The sequence below is a fragment of the Capricornis sumatraensis genome, chromosome 13, assembly GCF_032405125.1.
Source record: "Capricornis sumatraensis isolate serow.1 chromosome 13, serow.2, whole genome shotgun sequence".
Classification (NCBI taxonomy): Eukaryota; Metazoa; Chordata; class Mammalia; order Artiodactyla; family Bovidae; genus Capricornis; species Capricornis sumatraensis.
The window spans coordinates 21,172,558-21,200,486 of NC_091081.1; the positions used below are offsets into that span (position 1 = coordinate 21,172,558).

General features: G+C 39.8%; 1 protein-coding gene across 2 annotated transcripts in view; it reads left to right on the plus strand.

Moving 5' to 3' along the window:
- Window positions 1-27,929, plus strand: part of ROS1 (ROS proto-oncogene 1, receptor tyrosine kinase) — a 131,144-nt gene that overhangs the window by 72,070 nt on the left and 31,145 nt on the right. The window contains exons 27-34 of one of the 2 annotated variants that reach the window (XM_068985230.1): window positions 13,645-13,824; window positions 15,417-15,619; window positions 17,154-17,298; window positions 18,166-18,398; window positions 18,487-18,663; window positions 22,862-23,030; window positions 23,728-23,845; window positions 26,835-27,025. In XM_068985230.1, coding sequence (XP_068841331.1) covers window positions 13,645-13,824; window positions 15,417-15,619; window positions 17,154-17,298; window positions 18,166-18,398; window positions 18,487-18,663; window positions 22,862-23,030; window positions 23,728-23,845; window positions 26,835-27,025 — 1,416 coding nt within the window. The remainder of the gene's footprint in view (window positions 1-13,644; window positions 13,825-15,416; window positions 15,620-17,153; window positions 17,299-18,165; window positions 18,399-18,486; window positions 18,664-22,861; window positions 23,031-23,727; window positions 23,846-26,834; window positions 27,026-27,929) is intronic. The other variant, XM_068985232.1, reaches the window with a different exon arrangement.

Below are 27,929 nucleotides of genomic sequence, written 5' to 3' on the forward strand. Positions count from 1 at the left end.
GTAAATAAACCAGGCCTCATACTTGACCTTGCACGTCCATCCTTGCTGAGTCCGGTTTCAGCAAGAATCTTGCCAAATCAGCTTAGAGAGAATCCCTCCCACTCAGTATCTGACCGAGTTCTTTATCCCTCACTGTTGATGTTCTTGGCTTGCCTTTAGCAAAAATCCTATTGGACCAGTTTAGCAGGAGTTCCCCGCCCCTGCCCGTTGATGTCTCCTCTCCTTGTTGGCTACAGCCCCCAGCTGATGTTGTTGTATTTGAGTTGTGCACGTTTCCCTCCACTATTGCAATATTAAAACAGCTTTGATTAAAGTCTTCCACGGGTCATGGTGGGTTGGTCTGACAGAATGTGGTCCACTGGAGAAGGGAACGGCAAACCACTTCAGGGTTCTTGCCTTGAGAACCCCATGAACAGTATGAAAAGAGAAAATGATAGGATACTGAAAGAGGAACTCCCCAGGTTGGTAGGTGCCCAATATGCTACTGGAGATCAGTGGAGAAATAACTCCAGAAAGAATGAAGGGATGGAGCCAAAGCAAAAACAATACCCAGCTGTGGATGTGACTGGTGACAGAAGCAAGGTCCGATGCTGTAAAGAGCAATATTGCATAGGAACGTGGAATGTCAGGTCCATGAATCAAGGCAAATTGGAAGTGTTCAAATAGGAGATGGCAAGAGTGAACGTCAACATTCTAGGAATCAGCGAACTAAAATGGACTGGAATGGGTGAATTTAACTCAGATAACTATTATATCTACTACTGTGGGCAGGAATCCCTCAGAAGAAATGGAGTAGCCATCATGGTCAACAAAAGAGTCCAAAATGCAGTACTTGGATGCAATCTCAAAAACGACAGAATGATCTCTGTTCGTCTCCAAGGCAAACCATTCAGTATCACAGTAATCCAAGTCTATGCCCCAACCAGTAACACTGAAGAAGCTGAAGTTGAATGGTTTTATGAAGACCTACAAGACCTTTTAGAACTAACACCCAAAAAAGGTGTTCTTTTCATTATAGGGGACTGGAATGCAAAAGTAGGAAGTCAAGGAGGAGCATAAAGATGGCAGAGGAATAGGACGGGAAGACCACTTTCTCCCTCACAAATTCCTCAAAAGAACATTTCAACGCTGGGCAAACTCCACAAAACAACTTCTGTAGGCTGGCAGAGGACATCAGGCAACCAGAAAAGCAGACCATTGTCTTCAAAAACAGGTAGGAAAAAATATAAAAGACGAAAAAGGAGACAAAGGAGGTGGGGAGGGAGCTCCGTCCCGGGAAGGGAAGCCCGTCCTGGGAAGGGAATTTTAAGAAGAGAGGTTTCCAAACACCAGGAGACACTCTCCCTGCCGAGTCTGTGGAGAGCCTTGGAAACACAGAGGGCAACATAACAGGAAGGAAAAATAAAGAAATAATTAAAACCAAGAGATTACAAGCCCAACAGTAACTCCCCCAGTGGAAAAGCAGCACAGACGCCTGCATCCGCCATTGGGAAGTGGGGGCAGGGCAGGGACGCGCGGGAGGCGCGGGCTGCAGTGCTTTGTAAGAATCGGGCAGGAACGCCCCACGCACAACCAGAACGATCTGACTTGGGCTAGCAAACCAGACTGTGGGATAGCTACCATGCAAAAAACTCGAACATAAGACACCACCAGGACCGAGCACAGAACAAAGGACGGAACGGAAAAAGCCGGCTGCAGACCATCCCCCGCCGGGGACAGGCAGCCAGAGCCGTAAGGGCTGGAAAGGGGCAATTGCAGACCCGGAGAGACTTTACTTACCTAACTGCAAGCAGGCTTCTTTGCTAAGACTTCTGGGGGTGCTGGACAGTCACAATCTGCCCCACGGGGGACGCCAGCGGTCCACCCAGAAAGCTGAGCAGCAGCGGCAGAAAAGGTGACAAGCCGCGGCGATCGCGCTCGCCAAACTCCTGAGCTACTCGGACCTGGGAAGGGCACAAAGCACAGTCCCAGCCAAATCTGTGCCTCTGAGGGCTGCCTGAGTGCCGAACCTGAGCGGCTTGGACCAGGGAAGTGCACGCAGCCTAGGGCCGGCCCCAGACGGTTCCTGGCTGAGCATCGTAGAGCCGGAGTGGTTTGTGCGCCGCGAGAAGGGACAGGTCAAGCGGGGTGGAGACACTGTGTGCACACGACAGTGCTATTTGTTTGCAGCATCTCCCCTCCCCACAGCGCGACTGAACTAGTGAGCCTGAAAAACCAGCAAACGGAAGAAGTTAAACAGAGGGAACCACCTTGGAAGTGATCCCACACGGCCCAAAACATCAGAGAAGGGCCAGATATATTTTTACTATTTTTAAAATCATTCCTTTTTTTTTTCTTTTTTCTTTTTTTTCTAACTTTTTTTTTAATTGTTAAGTCATTTCTCCTCTAATTTTTATTACTATAACCTACTATTACTATTTTTAAAAAAAGTTTTTTTTTTTTTTTTTTTATGCAAACACAATATATAGCCTTTGGATGGTTGTTGGTTTTTTGTTTTTTGGTTGTTTTGTTTTGTTTTGTTTTGTTTTTTTGTTTTTTAATAATTCTTGTTTTTTTTTTTCTTTCTTTCCTCCTTTTTCCTTCTGCTTCTTTTCTTTAATATTGTATTTTTGAAAATCCAACCTATACTCTAGATTTTTAATCTTTGCTCTTAGGGTTTTTGTTGTCAATTTTGTACTTTTAAAAACCCAAACTTCACTACCCAAGTTTACCTGAGAGGGAGATTACTGGCTTGACCACTTTCTTCTCCTTTGGACTCTCCTTTTTCTCCACCAGGTGGCCTCTGTCTCTTTTCTCCCCCATCTCTTCTCTATCCAACTCTGTGAATCTCTGTGTGTTCCAGATGGTGGAGAACACCTAAGGAACTGGTTACTGGCAGGATTTGTCTCTCTCCTTCTCATTCCTCTCTCTTATCCTCCTGGTCACCTCTGTCTACTTCCTCCCTCTCCTCTTCCCTGTATAACTCCGTAAATACCTCTGAGCGGTCCAGACTATAGAGCGCACATTAGGAACTGACTACTGGCTAGCTTGCTCTCTCCTCTTTTGATCTCACCGCATCTCATTCCAGTCACCTCTAACTACCCCCTCCATCTTCTCTTCTCCTTGTAACTCAGTGAACCTCTTTGAGTGTCCCTCAATGCAGAGAAACTTTTCATCTTTAACCTAGATGTTTTATCATCAGTGCTGTATAGATGGAGAAGTCTAGAGGCTACTGTAAAAATAAAACTGAAAACCAGAAGCAGGAGGCTTAAATCCAAAGCCTGAAAACATTAGAGAACTCTTGAATTCAGGGAACATTAAGCAATAGGAGCTCATCAAATGCCTTCATACCTACACTGAAACCGAGCTCCACCCAAGGGCCAACAAGTTCCAAAACAAGACATACCACTCAAATTCTCCAGCAACACAGGAACACTCTCCTGAGCTTCAATATACAGGCAGCTCAAAATTATTCCAAAACCTTTGATGTCTCATAACCCATTACTGGTCACTCCACTGCACTCCAGAGAGAAGAAACCCAGCTCCACCCACCAGAACTCCAACACAAGCCTCCCTAACCAGGAAACCTTGACAAGCCACTGATAGAACCCCACCCACAGTGAGGAAGCTCCATAATAAAGGGAACTCCACAAATTACCAGAATATAAAAAGGCCACCCCAAACGCAGCAATATAACCAAGATGAAGAGACAGAGGAATACTCAGCAGGTAAAGGAACAGGAGAGTTGCCCACCAAACCAAACAAAAGAGGAAGAAGTAGGGAATCTACCTGAGAAGGAATTCCGAATATTGATAGTGAAAACGATCCAAAATCTTGAAATCAAAATGGAATCACAGATAAATAGCCTAGAGACAAGGATTGAGAAGATGCAAGAAAGGTTTAACAAGGACCTAGAAGAAATAAAAAAGAGTCAAAATATAATGAATAACGCAATAAATGAGATCAGAAACACTCTGGAGGCAACAAATAGTAGAATAACGGAGGCAGAAGATAGGATTAGTGAAATAGAAGATAGAATGGTAGAAATAAATGAATCAGAGAGGAAACAAGAAAAACGAATTAAAAGAAATGAGGACAATCTCAGAGACCTCCAGGACAATATGAAACGCTCAACATTCGAATTATAGGAGTCCCAGAAGAAGAAGACAGAAAGAAAGATCACGAGAAAATCCTTGAGGAGATAATAGTTGAAAACTTCCCTAAAATGGGGAAGGAAATAATCACCCAAGTCCAAGAAACACACAGAGTTCCAAATAGGATAAACCCAAGGCGAAACACCCCAAGACACATATTAATCAAATTAACAAAGATCAAACACAAAGAACAAATATTAAAAGCAGCAAGGGAAAAACAACAAATAACACACAAGGGGATTCCCATAAGGATAACAGCTGATCTTTCAATAGAAACTCTTCAGGCCAGGAGGGAATGGCAAGACATACTTAAAGTGATGAAAGACAATAACCTACAGCCCAGATTACTGTACCCAGCAAGGATCTCATTCAAATACGAAGGAGAAATCAAAAGCTTTACAGACAAGCAAAAGCTGAGAGAATTCAGCACCACCAAACCAGCTCTCCAACAAATTCTAAAGGATCTTCTCTAGACAGGAAACACGAAAAGGGTGTATAAACCCGAACCCCAAACAATAAAGTAAATGGTAACTGGATCATACTTATCAATAATTACCTTAAACGTAAATGGGTTGAACGCCCCAACCAAAAGGCAAAGACTGGCCAAATGGATACAAAAACAAGACCCCTCTATATGCTGCTTACAAGAGACCCACCTCAAAACAAGGGACACATACAGACTGAAAGTGAAGGGCTGGAAAAAGATATACCACGCAAATAGAGACCAAAAGAAAGCAGGAGTGGCAATACTCATATCCGATAAAATAGACTTTAAAACAAAGGCTGTGAAAAGAGACAAAGAAGGCCACTACATAATGATCAAAGGATCAATCCAAGAAGAAGATATAACAATTATAAATATATATGCACCCAATATAGGAGCACCGCAATATGTAAGACAAATGCTAACAAGTATGAAAGGGGAAATCAACAATAACACAATAATAGTGGGAGACTTTAATACCCCACTCACACCTATGGACAGATCAACTAAACAGAAAATTAACAAAGAAACGCAAACTTTAAATGATACATTAGATCAGTTAGACCTAATTGATATCTATAGGACATTTCACCCCAAAACAATGAATTTCACCTTTTTTTCAAGTGCTCATGGAACCTTCTCCAGGATAGATCACATCCTGGGCCATAAATCTAAACGTAATAAATTCAAAAAATCGAAATCATTCCAAGCATCTTTTCTGACCATAATGCATTAAGATTAGATCTCAATTACAGGAGAAAAACTACTAAAAATTCCAACATATGGAGGTTAAACAACACACTTCTGAATAACCAACAAATCACAGAAGAAATCAAAAAAGAAACCAAAATATGCATAGAAACTAATGAAAATGAAAACACAACAACCCAAAACCTGTGGGACACTATAAAAGCAGTGCTAAGAGGAAAGTTCATAGCAATACAGGCATACCTCAAGAAACAAGAAAAAAGTCAAATAAATAACCTAACTCTACAACTAAAGCAACTAGAAAAGGAAGAATTGGAGAACCCCAGAGTTAGTAGAAGGAAAGAAATCTTAAAAATTAGGGCAGAAATAAATGCAAAAGAAACAAAAGAGACCATAGCAAAAATCAACAAAGCCAAAAGCTGGTTCTTTGAAAGGATAAATAAAATTGACAGACCACTAGCCAGACTCATCAAGAAGCAAAGAGAGAAAAATCAAATCAATAAAATTAGAAATGAAAATGGAGAGATCACAACAGACAACACAGAAATACAAAGGATCATAAGAGACTACTATCAGCAGTTGATTGCCAATAAAATGGACAAATTCTTAGAAAAGTACAATTTTCCAAAACTGAACCAGGAAGAAATAGAAAATCTTAACAGACCCATCACAAGCACGGAAATTGAAACTGTAATCAGAAATCTTCCAGCAAACAAAAGCCTGGGTCCAGACGGCTTCACAGCTGAATTCTACCAAAAATTTAGAGAAGAGCTAACACCTATCCTACTCAAACTCTTCCAGAAAATTGCAGAGGAAGGTAAACTTCCAAACTCATTCTATGAGGCCACCATCACCCTAATACCAAAACCTGACAAAGATGTCACAAAAAAAGAAAACTACAGGCCAATATCACTCATGAACATAGATGCAAAAATCCTCAACAAAATTCTAGCAATCAGAATCCAACAACACATTAAAAAGATCATACACCATGACCAAGTGGGGTTTATCCCAGGGATTCAAGGATTCTTCAATATCCGCAAATCAATCAATGTAATTCACCACATTAACAAATTGAAAAATAAAAACCATATGATTATCCCAATAGATCCAGAGAAGGCCTTTGACAAAATTCAACATCCATTTATGATAAAAACTCTCCAGAAAGCAGGAATAGAAGGAACATACCTCAACATAATAAAAGCTATATATGACAAACCCACAGCAAACATTATCCTCAATGGTGAAAAATTGAAAGCATTTCCCCTAAAGTCAGGAACAAGACAAGGGTGTCCACATTCACCGCTACTATTCAACATAGTTCTGGAAGTTTTGGCCACAGCAATCAGAACAGAAAAAGAAATAAAAGGAATCCAAATTGGAAAAGAAGAAGTAAAACTCTCACTGTTTGCAGACGACATGATCCTCTACATGGAAAACCCTAAAGACTCCACCAGAAAATTACTAGAGCTCATCAATGAATATAGTAAAGTTGCAGGATATAAAATCAACACACAGAAATCCCTTGCATTCCTATACACTAATAATGAGAAAGTAGAAAAAGAAATTAAGGAAACAATTCCATTCACCATTGCAACGAAAAGAATAAAATACTTAGGAATATATCTACCCAAAGAAACTAAAGACCTATATATAGAAAACTATAAAACACTGATGAAAGAAATCAAAGAGGACACTAATAGATGGAGAAATATACCATGTTCATGGATTGGAAGAATCAATATAGTGAAAATGAGTATACTACCCAAAGCAATCTACAAATTCAATGCAATCCCTATCAAGCTACCAGCCATATTTTTCACAGAACTAGAACAAATAATTTCAAGATTTGTATGGAAATACAAAAAACCTCGAATTGCCAAAGCAATCTTGAGAAAGAAGAATGGAACTGGAGGAATCAACTTGCCTGACTTCAGGCTCTACTACAAAGCCACAGTCATCAAAACAGTATGGTACTGGCACAAAGACAGACATATAGATCAATGGAACAAAATAGAAAGCCCAGAGATAAATACACACACATATGGACACCTTATCTTTGACAAAGGAGGCGAGAATATTCAATGGAGTAAAGACAATCTCTTTAACAAATGGTGCTGGGAAAACTGGTCAACCACTTGTAAAAGAATGAAACTAGATCACTTTCTAACACCGCACACAAAAATAAACTCAAAATGGATTAAAGATCTAAATGTAAGACCAGAAACTATAAAACTCCTAGAGGAGAACATAGGCAAAACACTCTCCGACATAAATCACAGCAGGATCCTCTATGATCCACCTCCCAGAATTCTGGAAATAAAAGCAAAAATAAACAAATGGGATCTAATGAAAATTAAAAGCTTCTGCACAACAAAGGAAACTATAAGCAAGGTGAAAAGACAGCCTTCTGAATGGGAGAAAATAATAGCAAATGAAGCAACTGACAAACAACTAATCTCAAAAATATACAAGCAACTTATGCAGCTCAATTCCAAAAAAATAAATGACCCAATCAAAAAATGGGCCAAAGAACTAAATAGACATTTCTCCAAAGAAGATGTACAGATGGCTAACAAACACATGAAAAGATGCTCAACATCACTCATTATCAGAGAAATGCAAATCAAAACCACAATGAGGTACCACTTCACACCAGTCAGAATGGCTGCGATCCAAAAATCTGCAAGCAATAAATGCTGGAGAGGGTGTGGAGAAAAGGGAACCCTCCTACACTGTTGGGGGGAATGCAAACTAGTACAGCCACTATGGAGAACAGTGTGGAGATTCCTTAAAAAATTGCAAATAGAACTACCTTATGACCCAGCAATCCCACTGCTGGGCATACACACCAAGGAAACCAGAATTGAAAGAGACACATGTACCCCAATGTTCATCGCAGCACTGTTTATAATAGCCAGGACATGGAAACAACCTAGATGTCCATCAGCAGATGAATGGATAAGAAAGCTTTGGTACATGTACACAATGGAGTATTACTCAGCCGTTAAAAAGAATTCATTTGAATCAGTTCTGATGAGATGGATGAAACTGGAGCCGATTATACAGAGTGAAGTAAGCCAGAAAGAAAAACACCAATACAGTATACTAACACATATATATGGAATTTAGAAAGATGGCAATAACGACCCTGTATGCAAGACAGGAAAAAAGACACAGCTGTGTATAACGGACTTTTGGACTCAGAGGGAGAGGGAGAGGGTGGGATGATTTTGGAGAATGGCATTCTATCATGTATACTATCATGTAAGAATTGAATCACCAGTCCATGTCTGACGCAGGATACAGCTTGCTTGGGGTTGGTGCATGGGGATGACCCACAGAGATGTTATGGGGAGGGAGGGGAGGGGGTTTCATGTTTGGGAACACATGTAAGAATTAAAGATTTTAAAATTTAAAAAAAAATTTAAAAATTACAAAAAAAAAAAAAGTAGGAAGTCAAGAGACACCTGGAGTAACAGGAAAATTTGGCCTTGGAATACGGAATGAAGCAGGGCAAAGTCTAAGAGAGTTTTGCCAAGAGAACATACCGGTCATAGCAAACACCCTCTTCCAAAAACACAAGAGAAGACTCTACACATGGACATCACCAGGTGGTCAACACTGAAATCAGATTGATTATATTCTTTGCAGCCAAAGATGGAGAAGCTCTATACAGTCAGTAAAAACAAGACCGGGAGCTGACTGTGGCTCAGATCATGAACCCCTTATTGCCAGATTCAGACTGAAATTGAAGAAAGTGGAGAAAACCACTAGACCATTCAGGTATGACCTAAATCAAATCCCTTATGATTATACAGTGGAAGTGAGAAATAGATTTAAGGGCCTAGATCTGATAGATAGAGTGCCTGATGAACTATGGACAGAGGTTTGTGACATTGTACAGGAGACAGGGATCAAGACCATCCCCATGGAAAAGAAATGCAAAAAAGCAAAATGGCTGCTTGGGGAGGCCTTACAAATAGCTGTGAAAAGAAGAGAAGCGGAAAGCAAAGGAGAAAAAGAAAGATATAAGCATCTGAATGCAGAGTTCCAAAGAATAGCAAGAAGAGATAAGAAAGCCTTGCTCAGTGATCAATGCAAAGAAATAGAGGAAAACAACAGAATGGGAAAGACTAGAGATCTCTTTAAGAAAATTAGAGCTACCAAGGGAACATTTCATGCAAAGATGGGCTCGATAAAGGACAGAAATGGTAGGGACCTAACAGAAGCAGAAGATATTAAGAGGTGGCAAGAATACACAGAACTGTACGAGAAAGATCTTCATGACTAAGATAATCACGATGGTGTGATCACTCACCTAGAGCCAGACATCCTGGAATGTGAAGTCAAATGGGCCTGAGAAAGCATCACTACGAACAAAGCTAGTGGAGGTGATGGAATTCCAATTGAGCTATTTCAAATCCTGAAAGATGATCCTATGAAAGTGCTGCACTCAATATGCCAGCAAATTTGGAAAACTCAGCAGTGGCCACAGGACTGGAAAAGGTCAGTTTTCATTCCAAAAAAAGGCAATGCCAAAGAATGCTCAAACTACCGCACAATTGCACTCATCTCACATGCCAGTAAAGTAATGCTCAAAATTCTCCAAGCCAGGCTTCAGCAATACATGAACCGTGAACTTCCTGATGTTCAAGCAGGTTTTAGAAAAGGCAGAGGAACCAGAGATCAAATTGCCAACATCCGCTGGATCATGGTAAAAGCAAGAGAGTTTCAGAAAAACATCTATTTCTGCTTTATTAACTATGCCAAAGCCTTTGACTGTGTGGATCACAACAAAGTGTGGAAAATTCTGAAAGAGATGGGAATACCAGACCACCTGACCTGTCTGCTGAGAAACCTATATGCAGGTAAGGAAGCAACAGTTAGAACTGGACATGGACCAACAGACTGGTTCCAAATAGGAAAAGGAGTACGTCAAGGCTGTATATTGTTACCTTGCTTATTTAACTTCTATGCAGAGTACATCATGAGAAACACTGGACTGGAAGAAGCACAAGCTGGAATCAAGATTGCCCAGAGAAATATCAATAACCTCAGATATGCAGATGACACCACCCTTATGGCAGAAAGTGAAGAGGAACTAAAGAGCCTCTTGATGAAAGTGAAAGAGGAGAGTGAAAAAGTTGGCTTAAAGCTCAACATTTAGAAAACAAAGATCATGGCATCTGGTCCCATCACTTCATGGGAAATAGATGGGGAAACCGTGGAAACAGTGTCAGACTTTATTTTTTTGGGCTCCAAAATCACTGCAGATGGTGATTGCAGCCATGAAATTAAGACACTTACTCCTTGGAAGGAAAGATATGACTAACCTAGACAGCATATGAAAAAGAAGAGACATACTTTGCCAACAAAGGTCCGTCTAGTCAAAGCTATGGTTTTTCCAGTGGTCATGTATGGATCTGAGAGTTTGACTGTGAAGAAAGCTGAGCGCTGAAGGATTAATGCTTTTGAACTGTGGTGTTGGAGAAGACTCTTGAGAGTCCCTTGGACTGCAAGGAGATCCAACCAGTCCATCCTAAAGGAGATCAGTCCTGGGTGTTCTTTGGACGGAATGATGCTAAAGCTGAAACTCCAGTACTTTGGATACCTCATGCGAAGAGTTGACTCATTGGAAAAGACTCTGATGCTGGGAGGGATTGGGGGCAGGAGGAGAAGGGGACGACAGAGGATGAGATGGCTGGATGGCATCACCGACTCAATGGATGTGAGTCTGAGTGAACTCCAGGAGATGGTGATGGACAGGGAGGCCTGACGTGCTGCGATTCATGGGGTCGCAGAGTCAGACACGACTGAGCAACTGAACTGAACTGAACTGACCATTAAAACAAGTGTCAGAACAACTTTCCTTACCATCTGATACACAAGAATTATCTAATGGGCCCTTATCTTATAGAACTAGTCAGTCTTTCTTGAAGCCACAATTGAAATCCATAATCCCAAAATTGGAAGATTAGAATGACTTTAAAGATCATTTAGCTGACATAATATTTGAAGAAATCTTTACAAAAACAGCCTTGAGCTCTTGTTTATAAAACATTTACTACCTTATAAAGAGGTCTGTTTAATTTTTGTGCAATTCTAAATATTATATATTTTTCTTATATTTAACCAAAGTTTTCTCCCATTCCTCTAGTCACTGACCTGAATTCTGACTTTTAAATTTACGAAGAATAAGTCAATCACTTTCCACATGATAGGCACTTAACTGTAGAAACAGCTGTCATAGCCCATGCTAAACACTTTCTTTAGAGGAAAAATTCAAGTATCTATAAATACTCCTTAGGCAATGTGGCTTCTAGATCTTTCTTTGCCCTGGTCAGCCTCCTGAGATTTTACTCTAGCTGCTTAATCCTCTTAAATGTTGCCCCATAATAACTCACTGAACATTGAATGTGTTTTGGTCAGCGCAGAGGACCTCTGACTACCTAGGTCTTCTTTTGCTGCAGCTGAAAGTGATATCAGGCCTTTGAGCGGCCTACCATTTGAAGAACTCATGATCTTCTTTATGTTTTAATGATTATTGAGCCAGATTTCTTTCATTCCTAATTTACAGACTTAATTTTAACCTTGAATTGAGGATGTTATATTTGTTATTAAATTTAATGCTGTTAACTTTCCTTCCATTTCCTGATTCTGCTGTGATGTTTTTGAATGCTAAGCCGGATTGAATACACTAGCAACAGTAAGATTCATGCACTGTCTGCAAACTTGATAATATGTTTGTTCTGCATTCATTCTCAATTACTGATAAAAGTATTGAGCAAGGCAGTGAGCCCTGAGCCTCATCTCTTGCCTCCCTTCAGTCAGTGTTGTTTGATGTGAAATCACTCAGTTCAGTCGCTCAGTCGTGTCTGACTCTCTGCGACCCCGTGAATCGCAGCACACCAGGCCTCCCTGTCCATCACCAACTCCCGGAGTTCACTCAGATTCACGTCCATCGAGTCAGTGATGCCATCCACCATCTCATCCTCTGTCGTCCCCTTCTCCTCCTGCCCCCAATCCCTCCCAGCATCAGAGTCTTTTCCAATGAGTCAACTCTTCGCATCAGGTGGCCAAAGTACTGGAGTTTCAGCTTTAGCATCATTCCTTCCAAAGAAATCCCAGGGTTGATCTCCTTCAGAATGGACTGGTTGGATCTCCTTGCAGTCCAAGGGACTCTCAAGAGTCTTTTCCAACACCACAGTTTAAAAGCATCAATTCTTCAGCGCTCAGCTTTCTTCACAGTCCAACTCTCACATCCATACATGACCACAGGAAAAACCATAGCCTTGACTAGACGGACCTTTGTTGGCAAAGTAATGTCTCTGCTTTTGAATATGCTGTCTAGGTTGGTCATAACTTTCCTTCCAAGGAGTAAGCGTCTTTTAATTTCATGGCTGCAGTCACCATCTGCAGTGATTTTGGAGCCCCCCAAAAATAAAGTCTGACACTGTTTCCACTTTTTCCCCATCTACCTGCCATGAAGTGATGGGACCGGATGCCATGATCTTTGTTTTCTGAATGTTGAGCTTTAAGCCAACTTTTTCACTCTCCTCTTTCACTTTCATCAAGATGCTCTTTAGTTCCTCTTCACTTTCTGCCATAAGGGTGGTGTCATCTGCATAACTGAGGTTATTGATATTTCTCCCAGTAATCTTGATTCCAGCTTGTGCTTCTTCCAGCCCAGCGTTTCTCATGATGTACTCTGCATATAAGTTAAATAAGCAGGGTGACAATATACAGCCTTAAAGTACTCCTTTTCCAATTTGGAACCAGTCTGTTGTTCCATGTCCAGTTCTAACTGTTGGTTCCTGACCTGCATACAGATATCTCAAGAGGCAGGTCAGGTGGTCTGGTATTCCCATCTCTTTCAGAATTTTCCAGTTTCTTGTGATCCACACAGGCAAAGGCTTTGGCATAGTTAATAAAGCAGAAATAGATGTTTTTCTGGAACTCTCTTGCTTTTTCGATGATCCACAAGTAAATTTTAAATACTGGTCTGCCCTTGGATAACTTTGTAGCCTTGAGGGGATTATTTCACCCCTCCAAGCCTCAGTTTCTTAATTACAAAATTAGACTAATAATAATAGTATTTGCTTTGATATGGCTTGATATGGCAAGTTGGGTTGATATGGCACTTAAATGAGAAAATATCTGGAAAATGCTTAGGCTAAAAACTCAAAATTACTTTTTCATACTGAAATAATACTTTCAAAATTGAAATCAAAAGATTTCACATATTGCTTAGAGCAGAAAATGTCAGCTATGTATTTTGTTCTTTACGTTCTTTCTTTCACTTATGTTTCTCATCAGCAGGAAAAATGCTTGTTAGCTTGACTGTGGATGGAGAATTTCTATATTGGATCTCCAAAGTAGAGGACAGCACACAGATTTATCAAGCAAAGAAAAGCAATGGGGCCATCCTCTCCCAGGTAGAAGCCCCAAGGAGTAAGCATATTTTGGTTTACAGTTCAGTTCTACAGCCTTTTCCAGGTAGGAAAGTCACATTTTTTATAAGCTTGTTCCCCCAGTTTAGGGTCAGGGAAATCTCATCATGTCTCCTCCTCCAGGGCAGTCCTTCCAGCTCATCATTGTGCTCTCAGCATTGCTCCAAAGGGCAGGGTTTGGTGCACACTGCAATTGCTATTTGCCCTGGGTCACAGTTTATCTCTATGTGTACTCGTGGCTTGGGCTGTGGCAGGCCACTTTAGATGTGGGAAATCCTTGTCCTGTCAATCTCTCTGTTCTCTTTCTCTTCTCAGTCATATAACTTCCCTTCTTTTTGTGTTGTGTCTCCCCTGATGATATTTTAGACTTCCCAGTGGTGTCAAAAAGCTTTGCATTTAATTTCGGGTCTTTTTCAAGGTGAAATGACTTATGTATTATAGTATTATATATGTCAACTATTTAATATGTGTACATGTGTGCTACTATTTTTATTGTTCCTATCTTGCTTATTTCATGTGTCACTCATGAAGTTTTCTAGTGTTGTGCTCCTAAATCTATTTTCCCCACAAACCTTCTGGATTTTGTTTAATGCAATGACTTTTAGGAATGTATGTATCATATTATGGTGGAACTGACTGTATTTCTTGCTGAGAGTCATAATAAAAAATGTTTGAAATATAAAAACCAACCAACCAAAAACAAAAACAGCATCACATAGCCTTATGGGTGACATTCAAACCTAAAGTGGTTCTCTCAAGTTCTCTCTTCCATTAATGTCACAATGTCATTCTAAATTCAGTATAATTCCCTCTTAGAGACGGACAGAAATGAATAAAAGAAACTCTCTTTGCTTAAATGTATTCAGTTATAAAATATGTAAGTTATACAGTATGAAAAATGGGAGAATTCATAAATAAGCTGAATGTATATTTTGGTAAATAATTCATTAAGAGATTCAAAAGGCACGTGCAATATCTGGCTGAGGCTGAGCACACAGGCGTATTTGTAGAACGAAAGTCCTAAAGGTGACATCAGGTTTCATCATAGGAGTTTATTGAAAAATGTGATTGATAGAATACTCTCATTACTTTCTTCAGATAAAAAAGGGTCCATTTTGCTACTGTCTAGGTACATAATTAGGGCTTCCCTGGTGGCTCAGTGGTCAAGAATCCACCTGCAATGCAGGTGACCCAGGTTCGATCTCTGGGTTGGGAAGACCCCCTGGAGGAGGGCATGGCAACCCACTCCAGTCCTCTTGCCTGGAGAATCCCATGGACAGAGGAGTCTGGAGAGCTACAAGCCATAGGGTCGCACAGTCACAACTTGGTCACAGCTGAGTGACTAAGCAGCCGCAGGTACATAATTAGGCGTACTTTAGCTCCATCTGCTGGAAATTGTAAGCAATTACAGGTTACTTTGATCTCTTTTTCCCCAGGCATTTATCATCTTCAAAAATACATGAAAAACAAAAAAAAGTGTCTTCCTGTCCAGAATAACATTTCCAACACTCCAATATATCATACCTTATCAGTTACATAAAAATGAAATGCGACATTACCCTTGATGTTAGATAAATCTGCTATTTCTCTCTTATCCATATGGGTGTATATATTTAATCATTTTTATTATTATTTTAGATAGAGCATTTCTGTCTCTAGCTTCTGATATTGCAGAGCCAACTATACTTAACACTACTAACACCAGCCTCACAATCAGATTACCACCCGCCCGGACAAAACTCACATGGGATGGCATCACGCGTCCCACTCCCACATACCTGGTTCATTATAAAGAAGTAATTGACATGAAGAACAGCTCTGAACTGAGAGATAAAATGCTGGTAAGGCTGAAGCCAGTTGTCTTGTCTTTTCCCAAGATGCCCTATTTTGATATAAAATCCTCAGCCGAAGTATTTTCTGTATAATGTTCTGAAATATGCTATTCCTCTGATTTTTAGAGCTGAATCATCAAACCATTCTGGATTCTAGTCTCTTGCCTAGCAGTAAGTTAAGCTCTAAGGAAGTACATTAACTCTAACCAATGGTAGACTGCCTTATAGTAACTGTCCCGAGTGTCCTAAAAGAGCTGTGTTTGTTGCCTCTCTAATTTTATCTAATTATACCCAGAAAGTGATAGAGACCTGTTTTTGTAGCCATCCCAACAGATTGAAGGGTAAGAAGTAAATTGGACAGAAAGCACATTATTGTGTACCTCTCTTCCATCGTATATAGCTAATATACAAACTGTACATTATATATTTATTTTCTATATGTTGTGAAAAGTGCGCTTAGGCAGGGACTACCTTTTTATCCATCACTGTATTCCTAGCACCTAGCATAATACTTGCCATTGTATAGGCATTTACTAGGTATTTCTTGAATGAAGGAATGGACACAATTCATTCCATCACTGATCCATGATGGAATCCAGGGATTCCATCACTGATGTTCCAATTCCATGTGATGGAATCATGTGTTTCTAGTATTTTTCTTTGTACTTATCTTTTGATCAAGTCAAAAGGTGAAATTGGCCATCATCTATTGGAGGTAACAAGCACTGTACGCTTTGACGGAAAGTACATCTGACTCTTGTTACTTCATTTGTCTATTTGTTAAAAATATAGTATTCATTTTTGAATTTTGTCTGTTTTAATCTTCCTTTACACATTTCTGAAACTTGTTTCAGAGACAGATTAGATCGTTTGGCTGACTAAGACTGGGCTTCTGGCATTGGCATTTCTCTTATTAGAGCTAATCTATCATTTTGGCTTCCCAGTGATTAACATGGATCCAAGGCAGTGAGTGGCTCTCAGCCTTGATGGTTCATTGGAGTTTTTAAAGTCTCTGAGCACATGTGTCACCTAAGACTAATGCGATCAGATCTCTAGGGGTGGGACCCAGGCCTCAGTGTTTTTTTAGAGTTCCCCAGATGATTACAAAGTATAACCAAAATTGAGAACCGTTGGTCTAAGGAAAGCCTTTTCAGTTTCTTAAGCTTTATTTCTAAGAATGATTAGGTAATGTAGCTTACTGTATTCACTTATGTGTCCCATCCGCATAATACCTTCCTGCTGAAGGTATTTCTAATGCAAGGCTAATAAGACAGTTTTGCCCTCTGGGAATTCAACATCCTACATGAAATAATTAAGTCTCAATTGACTGAGGGCTGCCAGTCATTTGGCATTTATTCCTGGAAACATTAAACAACTCAAGTGTGGGCCGACTAAGACAATGAAGACCATCAGTCATGATCCAAGATTTAAAAATAAATTTAAAAATTTGAGTCTTTTCCTTTTTATCTCTTTGATTAAATAATGTCTCCACATTTGTACAAAAAATAAGAATAAGATGTTGATTTTTTAAAATTAATTACAGGAATTTCAGGAGAGTATAGCCTTTATTGAAGGTTTACAACCATTTTCAACATATATGATACAGATAGCTGTAAAGAATTATTATTCAGATCCTTTGGAACAAATACCTCTGGGAAAAGAGATTTGGGGAAAAACTAAAAGTGGAGGTGAGTTATGGGCATGGTGTGGGTTTCTAGAGTGGGATTTTGCCATTAATGTGATGTGTGAGCCTATATTCGGTTTTTGTCTGGATGTTAAGAAATCTTTCTTATGTGAGTTTTTTTAAGCTTAGTAAGAAAATGTGTTTTATAAGAATATTCTGATGACGTCCTTACTCTAACACCAGAAGATGATGGATAATATTCCGTCAAAATGAAAAGCAACTGTATAGCAAAACATCACAACCAATTCTGTGTTACTGGAAACACATTCTTTGGTCTCACCACACAGTGTCACTCTCTTCCTGTATATTTATAGATCTCTGTACACGTGGTAAGACCCAGGAAAGTCAAACTTTTTCTCTATGTGAATTTTTAAAATTTTGTTTATTTTTTCATTGAAGTTTTAATTTAGTTGCTTTACAGAATTTTGTTGTTTTCTGTCAAACCTCAACATGAATCAGCCACAGGTCTACGTGAATTTTACTGAGGGCTGCTGAGATGCAAAGTTATGTAACCTCATTGCCTTAAAGAATATGGAATTAGAGCCTGAAAATGTGTTGTAAGAGGTGACGATTATTATGAGGAAATGCCATTTCTTGCACCTGTCTCCGATGGCTTTCACAAAACTCACCAGAATTCGCCAGATCCTCAGGCTGGAGTCAGAGAATGATTTAGTCATTAGTCAAAAATAAGCGGGAGCCTTTCAGGCAGGCTGGTAACCTACCGTTATATAAGAGGCTGGCTTTCCCTTGGAACATCTGTCATTCATTCTGCTCACATGATATGCTTATTCTTCAACCAAGACCCTATGACTTCTTTCCGTCTTTCAGTGATGTTGCAACATCCCTTATTGTGCGCTGCTATTTATTTCAGTACCAGAGGCAGTTTGGCTCATTAACACAACCGTGCAGTCAGACACCAGCCTCGTTATATCCTGGAGGGAATCTCACAAGCCAAATGGACCGAGAGAGTCTGTCCGCTATCAGGTGGCAATCTCGCATCTGGCTCCCATTCCAGAGATTCCACTAAGGCAAAGTGAATATCCAGATGGAAGTCTCTCTCTCCTCGTTACTAGACTGTCTGGTGGAAAACTCTATGTGTTAAAGGTACGGCCAGTGGATTGGGTACTTTAATTACTAGTCTCGAGAGCCAAGATTCAAGGAGGGTTAAGCAATTGTCCTTTTTTACTAAAAGGTTCTGGCCTGCCATGCCGAGGAAATGTGGTGTGCGGAGAGTCACCCTGTCACTGTGGAAACATTTGACTCGCCAGAGAAACCTTATGCCTTTCTTCCAGAGAACACTAGTTTGCAGTTACATTGGAATGCTCCATCAAATGTTCACCTCATCAGATTTTGGTTTGAACTCCAAAAGGTACATTTCAGTGTACACTTTTAATGCAAATCTTTGTTTTATGCTATAGAATAAGTCAAAAGACTTTTTCCAAAACATATCTTGAGGGCATTCACTTGTATTAAATGAGTGAAATATTTGACGACATTCATTGATTCAGATTTTCCGGATAGATGTGGTAAGCTATCTAGACTGATTTCTGATGGAAAAAATTCCCAGAGAGATTAATTTGCTCTTAAAAGGCTCCACATAAAAGGGTATAAATTACAGTTTACTGGTTTCATAATGTTTTACTTACTTTAGATGTTATCAGCATGGTTCTCTGGTTTGAACTCCATAGCAGTTTGTTTTATGTGGCTCAGAGGTTAAAGCGTCTGCCTGCAATGCGAGAGACCTGAGTTCGATCCCGGGGTCGGGAAGATCCCCTGGAAAAGGAAATGGCAACCCACTCCAGTATTCCTGCCTGGAGAATCCCATGGACAGAGGGGCCTGGTGGGCTACAGTCCACGGGTCGCAAAGAGTCGGACACGACTGAGCGACTTCACTTTCACTTTCACTTATGGAAAAAAAATGAACAAACATAAACCTAACACCTGTGTATAAATGTTCTTTCAAACATTTAAGGACTGTATAGCAACAGGAAAGAAGTAAATGATAAACTAGTTTATTCTAAAGTAGTTGGACCTTGGCTTGTAAACTTTAAATAGTTCCTCATTCAAAAATCTTCATGCATTAACCAATGTAAAGATATCCACTGAATTTAAGCATCAGTTAATCTAATTAGTTCACTTCTAAGGAAAATCTGTATTGATTTTTATACTGATACACTTAATAGATTATTAAGTTTTTATAATTGTGACATTTCATTTTTCACTACTATATATTTGTGTGTCCATATTTGTAAAGACTGGTTAGGAGTGTTTTGTAAAAACAAATCTGTATGGTCATGACCTCACTTTTCTTTAAAAATGAAGTTGCTTCTCAGAGGTTTTAAAATTTTACTATATAAAATATTTTTCAGAATCTTGTACTTTTAGATAAAAACTATGAAAAATAAGCAACAGCAGTGATAAGTTGCTCTAAGTATTGAGTTGGTAAGATCAAAGACCATAGTTTAATTGGATTTTTTCCATTGAGCATGTTTATGATGATTTGTTACCTATTTAGAAAGTAGTAATTTCATAAAAATTCAGTTTTAAATTGGAGAAATTGAAGGATCATCTTTTTGGGGGACATCTATTTAAGTAAGAGACATTACTTTGCTAACAAAGGTCCGTCTAGTCAAGGCTATGGTTTTTCCAGTGGTTGCTGAGTGCTGAAGAATTGATGCTTTTGAACTGTGGTGTTGGAGAAGACTCTTGAGAGTCCCTTGGACTGCAAGGAGATCCAACCAGTCCATTCTAAAGGAGATCAGTCCTGGGTGTTCTTTGGAAGGACTGATGCTAAAGCTGAAACTCCAATACTTTGGCCACCTTATGCGAAGAGTTGATTCATTGGAAAAGACCCTGATGCTGGGAGGGATTGGGGGCAGGAGGAGAAGGGGACAACAGAGGATGAGATGGCTGGATGGCATCACTGACTCGATGGACATGAGTTTGAGTGAACTCCGGGAGTTGGTGATGGACAGGGAGGCCTGGCGTGCTGTGATTCATGGGGTCACAGAGTTAGACACGACTGCGCAACTGAACTGAAGAGAACTGAATGCGTTCAGCTTGAAGTCAAGGGGAGGGATATAAAATTCATCGCCCATATCAAAGGTGTGAACTGAGGAAGGATCTTAGAGGTGATTCCAGCCTCTTGTGTTACTCATGAGAGGCTAGAGACTCAGGCAGGTGGCCCAATGAGTCAGAATCACGGCTGGGCAGGGGAGGACTCTGCCTCATCGCTGACTCATCGCTACAGAGGCTTTCCTTAGTCCATCTGCAGAAGGAACATGAGTCACCGTCACCCACCCCACTTCTTAAAGTTTAGGAGAGGGGCAGCAGACAGGGGCCACCTCGTTCTGTCCTCATGAGTTTCATATGATGCTTTTGTTTCAAGACCTCCTCTACCCTTGCTCAGAACAGGTTTTTAGATAGACCACTTGAGAAATCATGAAGCTGAAAATGTAACATGGTAATTTCTACATGCATGATCACCTACAAGTACTAATGCAGAAGGTACAATGTAGAAGGCTGTGTTCTGAGAGGGTTGGTGATGACATCTAGTTGGAAAGGTCTATTTCTTTTGAGCAAGTTGAACCTACCTCATCACAATAGGAAGTTAGGAATAATCTTGTAACTCCACACCGAAACTCTGAGGGGTGTGTGACAAAGGTGAATATGCATATTTTAATTAATTTTTTTTGTTCCTTTCCTCCTCCGCCCTTCTCCTTTCTGAAAAAGGAGAAAAACTAAACTTCCAGTCTTCATCTTTTCCTTACATGGAAAAATGAGAGTCTCAGAGCACAAGGGCTAAATTTTTATCTTGGTCTTTAGATTTCATAAATTCTGTATTATAATAATGCATAGAAAAAGAACACATTCAATTTAAGATTGAGGAGAAATAAATAATTTTGCTTTGGTAAATTTTTTTCATGAAATTCATTAAAATTGTCTTTTTCTCAGCTGTCCAGGGGAATCCCTACCAGAAATGGACATTTCTGAAATTTCTGTCTCTGAGACATCATAGTCTGCACCATTTCCCCCACACCCTTGCTCAATAATTTGGAGATCCTCTCTGATAGCCTTCCCCCCTGCACTTGTTGGCCTCTGATGAATGAAGATCCCAACTCCCTTGTGATTTACTGGGGTAGCCCATGGCATCTCTACAAGTTAGCGGTCCACCCAGAACATTCATTGCTGCGGTGAGGTCAATACTCTACAGTTTTCCAGCAAAACCCTTGGCCAAATATCTCCCTGACATTCCAAGGAGTACTTATGATTTTTGAGCGGTGTGGGACGTTGGGCCATCTAGACTACTCACTGAAGAAGGCATTAAGGAGGCAGGACCAAAAAGGGCTAAAATTTTTCAGCCAGGACTCAACGTCTCCCTTCCTCCTTCCCCCTCACCCCCCTCAGAAGGTTCAGAATAAATATTATTCTGCATATCTGCATCTATTTCATTAGGCTATATGAATCAGTGGGACTGAGACATTTATGAGTTTAGCAGGCAATGTCTCTGACATCAGCATTTCTGGTCTTTCTTTCCATTCCTTCTGTTCCTCTTTCTGTAATAACGTGATCTACTTCCTGAAGGTGCTATAGCGAATTATTTCTAACTGAATAGAAAACTAATATAAGGTGCCCATCCAATGAAATGGCGTGACCTTGTGAATGCTAAATGAAAAAGGAGATGTAAAGTAAGGTTTATTTATGGAAACTGATCTTCTTAGGAAACTGTACTGGGGAAAATACACGAAGAACCCTTGACAGAATGCCGTATCCTCTGTCTTCTCCTATTTGTATGTTGAAAAAAGTCATCATTTTCATATAAGATATTAAGGATCTTGTATCTTATTTAAAATACACAGATATCTAAAAATACACAGATTCTTTAAAAGCAGTGTTTCAGAGAAAGAATTTCAATATAGCTCTAATTATAGACCCAGTGAAATGAAAGTAACATTTCCTATATGTAACTTCTAACCTTGCTACTTAGTGATTGAGTGACAATAGGCAAAGATTTCCCTCTTTTAGGGAACTAGGCTTCCTATGTAGAAAAATAAGGAATGTTGCTTAGATGCCTGAAGAGGGTTAGGGGAGGAAAAACTAAATGTTTTCATTTATAAGTCATTGTGGACTTCTTCAGTATGTGAAATATCATGAAAATATTACTACTTTGAAATCAGCAAATGTGTGGAATTGAAAGTATCACAGTTTTAATCCATCATTTCCCTTCAGCTATGAATTTGCATCCTCAGCCATCCTGATTTGATAAAGAGGCCTATGATTAGGGATACCAAGAAGCCAAACAATCCTCCCGATGATAAATAGTCAGAGGTGCATGTCTCACCTTGGACTTATCCTCGGGACCATCATTCAAGTAACTTACAGCTTGTCATAAAGAATAAAATTGCTGCTGGTGGAAGGGGATACTATCTGGGACCCGGCACTCATAAAGAAGCTCTTATTTTAGTATAAACTTTAAGCTTTAATGCTTGCTACAGGCTTTTGAATTTCTATGTTTAAGAAGTTTTTCTTAAAGAAACAAAAATGTTAATTGAGACGTCTTTTCCTAGTGGAAGCACAATGAGTTTTACCGTGTTAAAGCTTCGTGCAGCCGAGGTCCTGCTTATGTCTGCAACGTCACAGACCTCCAGCCTTATGCTTCCTATAATGTCCGAGCAGTGGTGGTGTACAGGACAGGAGCAAACAGCACCTCGCTTCCGGGAAGTTTTAAGACTAAAGGTGAGGACTAACATATTCAACACTTAGGAAACTCTGGACATTTCTCAATTCTTTTCTCATCGCTTACTTCACTAATCCTAGAGGTTGAGATTTTTCTTAAATTACTATCTTTAGAGCCTGACTGAAGAAGTTGAAAAGAGGTAGGGGTTTCTTACAGGCAGTAATGAGATAATACTCCTCTGGTTTTGCAGGATCCTAGACTGGGAAAACTTATTTCACCTTTCATTATTCTGATTTTCTGTCTAGCTATGATATTTTGTAGTAAGAAGTAAATGAAAACAGTGTCAATGGGTGTTCAAATATTAAAGTATAGACTACTACAACCAGATGTTAAAAATAAAAAATCTTACAAGTATATAAAATTAACCAGTGTTTTAACAGCTATACTGTAACTCCAAGTTGATCCCTGTAAGAATCAGTGAAAAACGCTCCAAATCTTACAATCATCTTTTTTACTTGCATCACTTATTTTGTGTCAGGCTAAGGTCTATTGTTACTCCTATCATAAATCTATCTAATCCATCACTAATAAAAACTGCAGGTACTCGCTTAAACATATGCACTCATATGAACGCATTTCTGAACATTTCTTTAATGTATTTGACTTTTCTCTTAGTAAATGTTGTCTATAGAAAGATGGTATGCAGAATATTTTATACTTGTAACATATCAATCAAATTTTCTTTTGTTTCCAAAGCTGGAGTCCCAAGTAAACCAGGGATTCCAAAATTATTAGAAGGGAGTAAAAATTCAATACAGTGGGAAAAAGCTGATGATAATGGAAGCAGACTTATGTACTATATCCTTGAAATCAGGTATGTCTGTTTACAAAAGAGCTTTGTAAATTACAAAGACCTAAGCAGTTGATTGTAAGGTATTCTTGGATCAAAATTAACAGTATTTATGAATGTGTATTTATAAGTAAACATAAGGGACTTTAGTTTAAGGGACTTACATGCCTTATTACATTCTTTGCACAATTCCTAGTGGTCAGCCTTGGCATTCAGTTACAAGGCAGATAGTCATTCTTCTCAGAAATCTGCAACAACTTGTCAGTGGAAACAACTCAGTCTTTTGAGCATGCACCTAATATTTACTTGATATCGATTCTGTTTAAGAAGCTAAATTGATGTTTGATGTTAGATGATGGTATGTATGTAAATTTCTGAGACTGATTTGTTTTAGAAAGATGAATAAGATCTAGTGAGAACTGACAATGAGCTGGTATATTTCAGAAGGTAAAGTCAAGTCAAGATCTGAAATGGTCTGTTATGTATAGGCAACCCAGGAGTCTCTCTCCATTTTCAAGGTTACAGTTTGTAGTGTGTTCCCAGGGACTAAAATTGTGCCTTTGATGAAAACCTGATGAACATACGCAACCTCAGATCTGGCCAGTATGGGGAGCTCTGTGAATCATAACTGGCTCAGATGAGCTGATTTCGTGCCAGCTTGAGGGGAGAATTCCAAATTCCACAGACACTCCCCTCACGGGACTATGAAGCCATCTTTTAAGAAGCTCCAAGGACAAAAGTCACTTCCATAATTATAGTCCTGGCAACTTGAGCTTTAGATCTATTTTTGCTTCATCTTGCTCTGGCATTCCCATAACCTTAAAAAAATTTCCTGCTCACACTAGAGAATTATGTTCACTTATTTCTAACTGAAAACTTCTTGAAATTTCTGGTACTTTTTTTTTTTAATGCAGAGTGAAGAGCATTCTGACCTGTAGAACTGTCTTGGTGGTCTATGACTGCAGTTATGTTCACCAACCAGGCTGCACCATAGTCTTATAGCCTTGCTAGGAGCGCTGTAGTGTATTGCCCTCAGTAACATGTTTAGTGCCTAGCTCCATAAATACTCTGCATTTCTTTGCCCCCAAGTCTCCACTCTCAGGAGAGGGACTGTAGAATAATATAAAGTGTCATCCATCTCAGAGGACCTCACAGTATCTCAGAGTAACTTCTTCGGTCGAGACATTTGTGTGTATTTGCTCATGGTGTGCTGGTGATCTTAGTGCCAAGTGCGTGCACTTGGGAGCTGAGTAAATTGCATGAGTTTCCCAAGGCAGTTTCCCAGGGCAGCCAGAACAAAGTGCCACCAACCGGGTGGCTTAAAACAACAGATATATATTCTCCCACAGTCCTGGAGACTGGAAGTCTGAAGTCAAGGTCTTGGCAGGACGGATCCAGGGACGCATCCTTCCTTGCCTCTTCTCAGCTTTTGGTGATGGGCCACAGTCCTTGGCTCTCCTTCGTTTGCACACGCATCTCTCCAGTCTCTGGCTCTCTCGTCCCGTGATGTTCTAGTGTGTGTCTCTTCTTAAGACAGCACTGTCATTGGGTTTAGGGCCCACCCTAAACTAGGACCATCTCATCCTGGCTTAATTACATCTGAAAAGACTCTGTTTCCAAGCAAGGTCACATTCAGAAGGTTTGGGTGGCATGAATTTTGAGGGGGATTAGCCAACCCAGTCCATAGACTATTTAAAATCCTTGCTCTGTTTCTTTTTTGAACTTAAGCTTTCTCATCTGTAAAATGAGATGATGATATCTACCTCTTCAGGTTGTTGTGAAGGTTCAGTGAAATGATACAGCATATGAAAAGCCCCAGTTGTAAATAGCAGGTGCACAACCAACATAAAAAGCCTTCCTTCTCTTCCTTAGTGGCCAGGGTCTGTGAAGAGCCACTTTATACATTTTAAGATTTATTTATTTTTAACTGAAGGATAATTGTTTTACCACTTTATACATGTTTAAAGGTCTCTTTCTTTTGGATCAGAGCTCTTTGGGTTGAAAATTGAAATTGCTGGTTCCCAACATGAGGCTTCACACGATGCAGGAGAGACACCGTCCCACAGCTTTACTTAGGATGGTCCCAAGGACACTTAGCTGCTGGTCACAGTTGTAACCATCGCTGCTGTCTTGGTCCTCCTGATGTCCCAGCTCATCCTCTGTCCCCTGGAGGCTCAGTCCTCGCTGTCCTTGGTGCTCTTTCAGGACAGTCGTTCAGTTAGTGGGAGCAGAACTGGCTTCCATTATTTATCTTCAAGCTGACTGTGGGTTGGTACCATGCCCTAAAACTGCTGTGGTCTGGAAAGTTTCAGACCTTTTCAGACTTGAAAAGGTCATTGTCAGAAAAGACATAAGGTAAGGCCTTGAGCTTACCTTCAGTCTATGATTCTGTTAAAAGTCATTTTAGCATGTCTTTTGAACCCAGCTCTTGTTCTCTTCTGATGTTTCATTAGGAAGGGTAGTGAGGACTGATACTGAGGTAGCGTGTAGGCTGATTGGAAGCAACGAGGCTCGGAATTCTCAGATACAATGATAATTTTGGTAGCCGAACTATTTTAATTTTCTTTTTCAATTTTATGTTCTGTGTTTTATCCAGATATGGTATCAGTAAATGACAGATAGCATAAGAGACTGAAAATTAAGAAAAATTTAAAAATTCCCAGTTAAAAAGTATGAAATCATTGTCTTATGTGTTTGGAGTTCTGAAGAAAGTTTGCACACTCCAATAGTAAGAAGAGGCTCTTCAGCTGTCTCTCAGCCATTGATTCTTCGTCATTTTCCAGATGGGCTGAGTTGGTTGGCTCCAGGCATTGCTGGGATGACTTTAAAAGACTCTGCTATGTTCTGTAGCCAAACCATGTGAGAGGAATGAGATCAAGGGCAAAGTGTGCAACAGGAGACGCTCTGGAGTTCTGTCATTAGAATGATAAATGAGCATCTAGAAATGACACAGATATTGTCTTGTATATTTCCTATATTTATGATTCTGCCTTTTTTTTTTTTTTTTTTGCAGAAAGAGCACTTCAAATGATTCACGGAACCAGAATTTAACATGGAAAATGGCATTTAATGGCTCATGCAATAGCATTTGCACATGGAAGTCCAAAAACCTGAAGGGAACATTTCAGTTCAGAGTAGTAGCTGTAAATAATCTGGGGTTTGGTGAATATAGTGGAATCAGTGAGGGTATTATATTAGTTGGAGGTATGTTAACCATGTCTGTCTACATACTAACTTATTACACAAGGATTCAGAGATAAAGATAAATGTATTCTCAGCATTAGCAGTAATTGAGTGACTACATAACTTCACCAAACTACCATAGAAACTATTGAACTATTCATTTTATGTGATGAGAGCTTCCTGAAACATCAATATCAACATGTCCTTTTTCTCCTCAGTAACCGTCAGCTGATCTTTACTGCCTACCGCATTAAATCCATGCTCCTAGGTGGAGTTCCAAGGTTGTTTGCAGTCTGGTTTTTATCCAGCCTTATTTTTCTGTTCCTGGTTCTCTCATCTGCTGCACAACACACTTGAAACTCAACTTTGTCTCTTCCCCAATATCTACATCTTCCACTGGGTAGCCTATTTTTGTTTATAATACATTGTCTTTCTGATCACATAGGCTAGAAATCTCAGTACCATGTTTGATTTTTCCCTCTATTCAGTCACCAAGTTCTGTTGACTTTATCATCTCGATTTCTATCTACTAAGTTCCCTTCTTCCTGTTTCTACTGTGGCTTTCCTAACTTAAGCTACCACTTCTTGCCCATGCTCTTGGCTTAACCCCACTGCTGACAGCTAATCCAGCTGAAGTATAAGCTGGATCACTGCACCGCTCTGAAAATCTTGAAGTGGCTCTCCATTCACTGCTTTCAGAATCAAGTACAAACTTTTCTGTGGCTGTAAGGCCTTCCATGACTTGCCCTCCAGTTGTGGTTCCTCTTTCCCAATATTTATCCTTACGGCTATAGCCATACCAGACTGGTAAACAAACAAACAAACTTCCATGACGCCATGTTCCCTCAGCCTCAGATGCAGGCTTGCACCACCTACCACTTGCCCCTAACTGGGATTTTCTTTCTCTCACTTTGTCAACTGAAAT